General features: G+C 33.5%; 1 protein-coding gene across 4 annotated transcripts in view; it reads left to right on the plus strand.

The window, feature by feature from the left end:
- The window catches only part of LOC106872337 (uncharacterized), a 127,918-nt gene that overhangs the window by 80,423 nt on the left and 36,089 nt on the right, over window positions 1-11,406 (plus strand). For all 4 annotated transcript variants that reach the window (XM_014919283.1, XM_014919284.1, XM_014919285.1 and 1 more), the window contains one exon: window positions 9,591-9,851. In XM_014919283.1, the coding sequence (XP_014774769.1) occupies window positions 9,591-9,851 (261 nt within the window). The remainder of the gene's footprint in view (window positions 1-9,590; window positions 9,852-11,406) is intronic.

Below are 11,406 nucleotides of genomic sequence, written 5' to 3' on the forward strand. Positions count from 1 at the left end.
TATATATATATATATATATATATGCGTATATATTTATATGTATTACGTGTGTACACACACATTCACACATATATATATATCAACGCACTCTTTGTGTAACAATTAGGAATAATTCAGTTGGTGTGAAGTGGGTAGATTTGGTAATTAACGTACGTGGAAATTTATGTAAACGGTTTGGGCAGAAGCAAGCCTACTTCTGACTTATCAAAGCTTCATGAGCATCATGTAGGTTTGAATAGGAATCCTTTGGTTATTGAACACGTACATTCTCTCGAAGGCTTATCACCCCAGCGTTATTTCACAGCAACATCTGAATTATTTTGTTGCACGTGCATTATGAGCCAAATTGACCCTGCGAGGTAATTTATTTTTCCATATATTGACTGTTATATAATGTTTGACTGACTCTGTTAGTATCGTTTATTTTTTAATTCTTATTTGTTTCTGTTATTCAACTGCGGCCATACTGGGGCACAGCCTTAACGAATTTTAGTCGAACGACAAATCTACCCCAGTACTTATTTAGTTTTTAAGTCTCATACTTCTATCGGTTTATTTTGCCGAACCGCTAGCTTACGGGGAAGTAAACACACTAACACCGGTTGTTAAGAGGTGGTGGTACAAACAGACACAAAGACACATATACACTCACTCACACACACACACACACAAACATACACGCACTCACACACATACATACACACACACTCACGCACAAACACATGTTTCTCTCTAGCAAATCCATTCACAAAACTTTGGTCGGTCCTAGATTAAAGTAGAAGACACTTGCCCGAGGTGCCACGCAATGGGAATGAACCCAGAATCGTGCAGTTGGGAAGCAAACTTCTTATTATACAGTCACGGAATTCCACTCACTTTCCATCAAGAAATTCACTCTCACGACACTGGTCTGTCCAGGGACTATACCAAAACATACTTACCTACCACACAGTGGGTCTGAACTCGGTACCATGTGGTTGAGAAGCAAAGTTCTTACTACACAATCATGTCTGCGCTTGTGTGGACATTTTGATCCATCAATTGTTTGTTCCGTGTATTCTCTCGAGGGGATATAAATAATCCCAAATTTATTTTAGACCAAAGCTAGAAATAATTTCTTGTATATTATTATTTCATTTGCTATATTATGAGTTGTTTAACCATTGATCAGTCTTCATATAACCACCGAACTGCTTTCTATATTGATTAAAATATTCCATGGAGAGTTTTTTAAAAATAATTTGTTTATGTGAGTCTATGTGTGCTTGCTAAATGTGTATTGACCGAAGATTCAGTATATTACTTGTATTGAGTTTATGGACTTTGAAAAGATGAAAATGTGTGCGTATATATATATATATATATATATATATATATAATTTTTAACTACGTGAGCATCTGTCTGGATTCTGCAAAGAATGTAATCATAGCATTTCAAGGATTGACACCAGCTCTGTAGTCCTAAATTCAAACCTATATATTAATAAAATAACATGTTTCTACCTACCAATATTTTGTCACACTACTAGAGGAAGAGACTCCGACAGAGTAGAGGGAAAACAGTCGGTAGTTATGTAAAAGGTGGTGGTGAAGGCGCCGGTGTTGATAATAGTAAATTTAGAAGGATAGAGAGGAAAAGACAAGAAAGAGAGAGAGAGAGAGAGAGATTGTGTGCGTGTGTGTATGTATCTATATGCATGTATACATGTATATGTGTGAGTATATAGAAAAAGAGAGCGGGAAGGGAAAAACAGAGAGACAGAGAGTGAAAGAGAGACGGACAGAGAGAAAAAGACAGAGGATTCTAAGAAGCAGAAGGCTGAGTAATGGTTGGAGTTAAGGTAAAGAGAAAAGTTAAGTTGCCAGAAGGAGCAGAGGGTGAAAGTAATACGGAAATGGAGGGGAAAAGAAGCATATGAAACATAGCAAAGTTTGCAGCGTCACTCTGTTCTCAGTCACTTTACATCCTCATCAGTGAAGGCGCGTGGCTTAGTGGTTAGGGTGTTCGGCTCGCAATCGTATGGTCATGAGTTCAATTCCTGGCGACGTGTTGTGTCCTCGAGCAAGACACTTTATTTCACGTTGCTCCAGTCCAATCAACTGGCAAAAATGAGTAGTACCTTTATTTCAAAGGGCCAGCCTTGTCACTCTCTGTGTCACGCTGAATATCCTTGAGAACTACGGTTAAGGCTACCAGTGGCCGTGGAGTGATCAGCCACATGCACGTTAATTTCACGAGCAGCCTGTTCCATTGATCGGATTAACTGGAACCCTCGTCGTCGTAATTGATGGAGAGTGCCGTACCCTCATCCTGTTATTCTCTCAGTTTTATACGTTTAAAAAAAAATTGAAGTGTATCTTCTTATATAAAATTAGTTTAAAATATTGGCTTGCTGCGTGAATACTATGATCTTCTGTATCTATGCATACATGTATATATTTACCAAATTCATTACGTGTGTGTCAGTATATGTGCGTATGTGTGTAATCCGAAGAAATTCTTGAGAGTTTGATTCAATAACCACAGTAATAAATTCTAAGAGCGGGAAAGTCTAACATTCCAGACAGAGATCCTTCGACGAGGTGGGCAAGTAATGCTGTGATAACCTATATATATATATATATATATATATATATATGATACCGGTTGCTATCTGGTTGATGGCTTTGACTCGTATCAGTTTGAATACTTATCTCTAAGTTCTTGAATTTTGTCACTCTATCCACTCTAGCCCCATCTACACACGCTTTTTCTCACTTCTCTCAATCATATTTCTATTTTCTTTGAAACTGTATATTATGCATGGCACAATATAATACCTTTTTCTTATCACCTATCAACATTCTCTCTCCCTAACTTATACCATTTTCCGCCTCTTGTCAACTTCGCACATCAACCGCTTTTCTGTTGACTTTGCATCGTCACACCTGACACACTTCATCCTGCATAGCCCATTCATAGCGCCACCCTCCTCTTCTTCCCGTTCCTGCCTTTTCACCACTTCACTTCCTTTTTGACTCTTCCGGCCATTACTTGGTACTCCATAAATGAAATATCAGACGTTTCTCAGGGGAACGTTGTTTCTTAAAAAATATTTTGTATATTGTATAAATGGATAGTGAGAGCTGAAGTCGATGGCAATTGTATGTAGGTAGTGTGTAGCGGTCTGAATCTATGCAGTGATTTGGACAAGGAAAAAATGTAGGTTAGTGATGTGAAGGAAGAGTCTTTCTAAAATGTTGGAAAGTGTGCATAAGGAGGTGATGGGTTTGTGTGACGCTACTTCGCTTGAGCTGTTAATGGGCTGTAAATTTGAGAGAATTCGTACCAGTTTCCTGGTTCTGGTAATTTGACAGAATTATTAGAAGCAACTCTAGATGTTAGTGATTGCAGTGATTCTTTCACACCATAAGTATTTTGATCGTATTTTGTAATATTGTCAAGCTTTGCGGCTTCTTTTTTTTTTTCTTTTTTTTTTTTTGTATTTTCTGAAATTTCCCCCAACGCTTTACTGGTGTTTCATGAACGGAAATGTTCGAAATCATTATTTTTGATTTGATATTTCTGTCTATTTATGAGTTCTTTCTCGCTGATTTACAAGAAACATCTGATAAGGGTATTACCTTGACGTTGGTTATGTTATCTTCTTTGATGTTATTATTCTGGCGTGGAGGGCGGTGTGGTTGTTGCTGTTGTTGATTCTGCTATTCATTCTATATAGTGTTTTTTTGTGTTATTTACAAATATTTGCCAGTTTTCTGCTTTTCCTCACTTTATTTTCTTTGTTATTTCCCCGATTTAGTTAGTTAATGAGTAGTCTGTGGTGTTAAGTTTCGGTTTTGCTATATATATTTTTTGAGGTTGTTTCTAGTTGTTTTTTAGCAGGTTTGTTATTTCTGATGCATTTATATGCTAACCTGTTGAATGTGTTTTGAGGATGAGTCTACAATAATTTTTTAAGCATGTATTGCACTCTCTATACTGGTGAATATAATATTATTAAAGTCAGCGAACGTTGACACACTTTCTTAGTGGAAATGGTTCCACTGAGCAATTCTGAAGTTTGTGAACTATGTTCACGTCATTTATTGATGGAGATTAAAGGATAGCTAGGGAATTGTTTGCAATGTGGTTTCAACAGAGTGTAAAAGGCTGAGTAAGGGTTGAAGTTAAAGTAAATATGCAAGAGAAAAGCAGAAAACAGAATAGTGTGGTGTGTGGAGCAGGAAGGCATGTCTAGAAAAGAGCTTTGTTTCAGATGGTGGAGAATGTGAATAAGTAGGTGAGTTATTTAGGACATGAAAGGAGTTTGGTCTGGCACTATTGTGCTATTTTGTCTGTAATTTGTATTGTTTGTATCAGGTTGCTTTGTGTGAGCTGAAGATTTCCCCAATTATGGTATTTATTACAGTGTTTAATTGTAGCTGGATTTGCGTAACATGGCGGGGAACGATTGCTGAGATTTATTTTAATATATATACATGCACACGCGCGCGCGCGCGCGCGTGTGCGTGCGTGTGTGTATGTGTTTATATTAACGTAATTCCTATATCTAGTTTTCATTTACAACACCTACATTTGTAAGCATTTGTATCATGTTGCCTTACACTGTTAGTTTTTTTAGTCATTTTTTTTTGGTGTCTCTGCACTGGATGCAAAGCTATTAACTTGCTACTTTCACTACAACCACCTAACAATTGTTACAAAGCAACAAAAGCTAATTACAAGAAGCCAGCCACCTGAGCATAACCTCGGCATCGCATCTGCTAGATCCATTTCTAAATCTTTCCAGTCTCCTGAGAATTAAAATACTTTTATTACTCCATTTTTTGTGTAAACAATATGAAGTTATTATTTCTTCCACAATCTTTTTATACATAATACGAAGCTTGCACCAAAGTTTGTCCCCCGAGGTCATATTTGAACGAAATTATGTATTTGAGGAATTTTATACTAGATTGCAAATATACAAAATATTGTTGGTGGTGATGAATATTTTTAGTTCCTTAAATTATATTTTTAGACTATTAGTGTATTGTAGTATTTATAATTTCATGTATTATGTTTATAAGATTTGCTTTTACGTGTACGTGCTTGATTTTTTATGCATTCTTTGCGAAGTTGTAGAGTTCCAGAAAGGAGATAATAACAGCACTTTCTGTTTTGATGAATATTTCGCTATTATTGTTACAGTTAGTAAAATATAGAGTATTCATGTTAATTTTTGCCATACGGTGTTATTTGCAAGTGTTCCTTTGAAAAAAAAAAAAACTATTTCAGAAAGAACTAGGTTTTCTGCAGAATCATCGTTTTTAGATTTCGCCCACGTGTAGTAGTGAACCGCAGGAAATATTTTTTATTTATCTGTCTGTTTATGTATATATTTTCATACTGTTACTGTACATGAAATTCCTCCCTTCTCGTGTCCTGAGAAAATCCAAACAAAACATTAGCAGAAAATACTATCACACATTACATTACATTCCATTCATTATATTCGGTTCTCATTGTGCCTTGTGACATTTGAGGCGACAGCAAAATCATTCCACCTTCTAACACTGAAAGCGTCCTTGACAGCTTGTTCCATTGTTAACCCTCTGCTTTAAGATCTTTTGTTATTGTTCCCCGCTACGTTTCCTCTGCCAATTCGCCCCCACCTGGTAACACATAATAGAATTCCATCAGTTCCAGTGCCAAAAATGTCTATGGTGTATTAATTATTGACACGGCAATATTAAATAAATAAAACGAGCAGGAAGAGCAGAAGAGCTAAAGAATGACGTCAACCAAGCTACTGAATTAAATATATTTATGGCAGTTAAGGAATGGGTCTGTCATGTCATTTGTAAGTGGTACAATGAAAACGGTACACAACTAGATCTAGATATACGTACATTCCAGAAAATATCATTTCTGATCTATAAATCTTGTTAAGGCACATAAACCATTTTTGACATTGAACAGTTTTAACATTGAACAGTTTTAATCTTGAACAGTTTTATCCATGTTTTCCAACATCTTCTAATCTGTTTCCTTAATTAAGGAAAACCCTTAATGTATTTCTCAATCTATGAATTTTTATCTTTCTGATGCAGGCACAAGGTCTGAAATTTTGGGGAAGGGGGACATTCGATTTCATCGACCCCAGGGTTCAACTGGTACTTTATTTTATCGATTCCATAAGGATGAAAGGCAAAGCCTACTTTGGTGTAATCTGAACACAAAACGTATAGAGCCAAAAGAAATGCCGCTATGCATTCTATCGCTAACAATTCTGTCGGCTCGCTGCTTTTCACTCTATGAACATTTAAGAAAATATTGATGAAATATTTTTCCTACAAGTTATTTTAATAGAATCTAATAATAAATGTATATATTTCTTCAAGTCTACATATAACTTCAAAATCAGTCATTTTATCATTCTTTTTTCCGTATATATTAACCCAAACTTTTGCTAAAAATTTCGTTCGAGTAAACTTCCAGCAAACTTTGAGTTCATTTTCTAAAATTTGTCTGTTTCAAAACTCAATATGTTCAGTTAGTTTTGTTTTTGTTACTATATATGTAGAGATTTAAAATACCGGTAAATATCTTACGTTGAACAGAACGTTGTCACCATCCCGTTAACATCATCACCATTTTCTTTTTGTTAATCATGTCCACAAACATTATTTTTCTGTAAATATTTAATATTTGTATACCGTTCAACATCTACATCCTCGTTGCATTTAAATTCAATTTCAGTGTTTTAACTGCATTGCTATATCTTAAATTTTTAAAACTCAAAAATAATCATCTATCCATTGCATTTGCTAAATGTTGGTTACTGCCATAACTTATTGGCATTTGGATAATTATAAAAAATATTGTTTCTACGTAGAATTTTTTACACTTTACGTAGAATATTTAGGACAATTCACTTTAGCGGGAACTATCCCGCATCGTACACTCGCCCAATTTTACCGTCTGACCACTGCGTGTGGTGATAAATTTGACGCACGCACAAACATACAGAGTTGTGTGTGTGTGTGTGTGTGTGTGTGTGTGTGTGTGTGTGTGTGTGTGTGTGTGTGTGTGTGTGTGTGTGTGTGTGTGTGTGTGTGTGTGTGTGTGTGTGTGTGTAAATGCCTGTATGTACCTTATAGTACTTACATACAACTAGAACCATTGTGGGTACCTTTACGTCGTCGTTGAGACTACTAGATATAACAGAAAACAAATCTTCAAAAAATATCTAGATGACACTGAAAAGACGAGATGGGTATGAATGGAATGCTTTTGCTCATAGGTCTCTCAATCAAAGTTGATTGGTACTAAATAACAACAGCAACAGCCTGTTAAATCAGCGCTAACATGCTTCATTAAATTTTAATTATGTCAAGAAAAACAAACAGTAAATTATTGCTTCAATTTGATCAAGGTCAGATCGACAATTCAAAAATTTCACTTAATTAAAATTAAAATTACACACGTGGTAGGGATGGGCAGAATCTTTACCACACAGGTTAATATTAATATAATCCGAGCTTCGGTACACATGGAGACAATTCCAGACATGTTTTAGCAAAGTATGAGCTTTTTACGTTCTTGTTATTATTGTATATGCATATAGTGATTTACTTACATCAAGACATGATATAAAGAAGTCACTGTATGCATCTACAATAATGCACACGAGTTGGCATGTCGACATAGAATGACTAAGGAAATTATCCAGGGACACATCTGCATCGAATACAAATAGACTTGTCAATATTAACATATTCAATAAACGGCTAGCATCCAATCCCGGACATTCATGGTCATCTCTAACTATCTGCTTCACATTACTACTATGTAAATGCATACAGGTTTTATTGATGTTGATTTATATTTTTGATATAATTTCTCCAATGTAATTCAGCAACTAGATTAATGTTGTAATTCTGAATTCAATTCATTTTGCAGGAAAAATTGTTCGTGAGATAGAGTAGAAATATTATATAAATAATTTATATTTGATTAGAGAGTTGAAATTTCCAACGATCCAAGTTTCACTGCAATGCTATGCCACACTCTGCAAATAGACACAATGCAGTTGAAATATAATTGTGATTGTTATTGTTTCATCCCAAGTTATCCTGGATCAGCACACTTACTAGCTCGGCTCGTCCACCCCAGCCAGATGTACTATCACTGATATATCAGCTACGACCACCTGATTTTTATTTTCCTACATAGTCTATTTAGGACTTCATTGTTCAATGTAGCCGTTTTATCAAAACATCAGAGATGATTCAAAGGATATTTAGTTGTTTGTTGTAGCAGGTCGAGAGACTACGTAGTCGCTCCCTCTTTTTCTTGCAAGTGGTGTATTAGCATTGATTGTTTTTTTTCTTTTTCGCATATAGATTATGAACTCAAATTGCTCCGAGTACTTGAAGTATGCAATAGAAAGCTATACCAGACCATTGTTCTCAGAAACATTATGGATCGACAAAAGTCAGCGTCGTCTCAATGTCAACTGCCAAGTTAGATTAAATTTAAATAAATGAATAGCAACTGAATAATCTTTAGTAATTTCCGAAAGATCGTACACATCTCATAATGCTACTTTGCTGATATGGTTACTACAGAATAATTCGTTTCACAGGGATTTAATTTCCGTATTCTATTCATATTTGTAAATAAACTCGGTTATATTCTGTAATATTATTTAAGATGTATATGTTGCTCTTCATATCTAAATACTTCATATTAAAGATGTCTTTGGAAGTGCCGGTGATTTGGGTTTTATATCTTAATATTATATATGAGTGAATGTAAAATGTATTTAGAGTTAACAAAAGAAGTGCATTAATTGAAATTATTGTATTGAACATTTCATAACAGAATACTCAGTCACAATTCAGTTTTAAAATAGTTAACTTTCACACAATGCATTAAGCTTTCTATGTTACTCTCTACATTTTAATAAAATTTCCACCAATTCTCAAATGCTGGAAACTTTTTGTGAAGAGAAGTCTAAAGCTACATTTTTTAAGATTATAATTCGAAAATAAACGAAGCAGTTATCATTTTAAAATTACATTACAAAAATTATGAATTTAAAGGAACAGAGTTTCTGCTTTTAGTTGAGACTTAAATACTTTTACCAGAAAGAAACATTTTACTTCGTTTAATATTTCTTTTAATCGGAGTGAGCTGTAAATTATTATCGAGAACAGTTATGTATTTTCACAAAGTGAAAATAGTACCAAAGTCTAATCCATGACATTCTTAATATTCCCAAGAACAGGAATCGCCTCATTTTGGTATGATTTTCCATCAAGAATGTTTCAAAGTAAACACTCAACCTGCTAAATACCGCTTACGATTATCTTTCAACAAATTCAGAATATTTTTAAATTCGTGGATTATATATTCAAATGATAACTTAATATAATCTGTCCAACGACAGAGTGGCTACAGTTACATACGTCGATAAAGAGATTCTTCTGTCGTCAGCTCAATCAAAAAACAAATAAGAGAAATATTAAAGTATTTCATAAAATTTAAACGGTGATGAATTGCAAATGTCTTTAATCCCTATAAATTCATTTCATTTCAGGAAACCTATGCGTAAGCAACATCTGCAGTACTGGTACCTTCGGCCTGTCATGTTCGGAGAAATCAAGTATACGTGTGACCGAGGTACGACTCGAGCCTACGTCTACGTCAATAGAAATAGTCCGAGGAAATCTTCAGACCCTGTGCAATGGTCGAAAGTACTGTGCAGCCGATGGCTTGCGTACGTTGATTCCACATTGTCAACTAGAATTAACAGGTGGAATAATACCCGTTGTAGCAGTTTACTACTCGTGTCAAACAGGTGAGTTATAGTTTTATTTCTTCTTTTTATTGAATAAATTAGAGACACGTTTACATTCAACGTAGATCTAAACTAAAACAACAGAGCAATAAAATAAATATAATAAGGTAATTTAGATATTTGTTAAATTCTAATGTAGATCAGGGTCTTTTTTCTATTTCCATTTGAATTGAAAATATTTGCATCAAAAATAGAGAAAAAAACAAATATAAACAACATTTAGAATCATCGCCGTAAAATGTAATATTCTGGCAAGTGTAGTTATGTACTATTTATTTTCTTTAGTTTATTTTATATTTCTGTTTGTTTTTCTTATGACTTGGAAGAAGAACAACACTCAGATTTTTTTCAATGTGTACAAGACAATAATTAGATAAGAGTAGCAATATATATTTGCAGAAGTGATACTAAAGCATATAATAATAATAATAATAATAATAATAATAATAATAATAATAATAATAATAATAATAATAATAATGATAATTATAATGATATATGCATATATATATATATACAGAAAATGTTATTTAATAGATGTTGTAGGATAACTGTTTTCATTTAGTGAGGTTGCTATGTTACTACCTTTTCAATTATCGCTTAAATTCGTACTGCCCTTGTTTTTTGCCTGCAATCCATTTGAAATGAAATGGCAAGATATTATAACTTACCTTACAATGGTTTTAGTGGTAAGAAAAAAGTATGTTGCCTGGGCTGTTAAGTGATATCAACGTTTGTGAATGTATTTGAAAAGTTTGTATTTGTATATGTATGTTTTGTTCCTTTATCCTTTGGAATTTTTATTTGATGTTCTTTTTACATTAGTCCTTCAATTTGACTTTTTAAATATAGCGTATATTTGTTAGCAATGGTGATGTATTACTGAATGCTTTACTAAGTTTCTAAAGCAGTGATCTTCCTTGGACAATATTTAGAGGGGCTTTGGGTTGTTGTTTATTTTTAATATAGGTGACTTTTACATGAAAATATATATTAACAAAACTATACAATATTTGAAACACTGAGCATTTCTTGCAACCATTAATGATATGATCACCCCCAGAATAAATTCACACCTTTTAAAATCGTGTTTTAATTTAAAATTCCTGGAAAAAAGAAATTCCAGAAAAAATATATTTATTCTTGGTTTTCTACATCTTTATCTTTCGTATCTAATAGTATGAAGATTATTTCGTTTCTTCTTTATTTTCTTTGTTGAATTCCAAATCCGGTTTATAAGCACTTCTCATTTCTAGTTACAAATCCCTTAAACGAGATACAAAGCTGTCGCATAGTGTATCACTGAAACAAAGTAACGCATAGAGTGATATTTTTGGTACAATATATACTTAATATTACAAAAATAATTAATTTTTGAACGTACATTTAAATATTCTTCGTCTCCACAATAATTAGATAAGAGTAGCAATACATATTTGCAGAAGTGATACTAAAGCATATAATAATAATAATAATAATAATAATAATAATAATAATAATAATAATAATAATAATAATAATAATAATAATAATAATGATAATTATAATGATATAT

This window comes from Octopus bimaculoides, chromosome 4 (assembly GCF_001194135.2).
Source record: "Octopus bimaculoides isolate UCB-OBI-ISO-001 chromosome 4, ASM119413v2, whole genome shotgun sequence".
NCBI classification, from domain to species: Eukaryota; Metazoa; Mollusca; class Cephalopoda; order Octopoda; family Octopodidae; genus Octopus; species Octopus bimaculoides.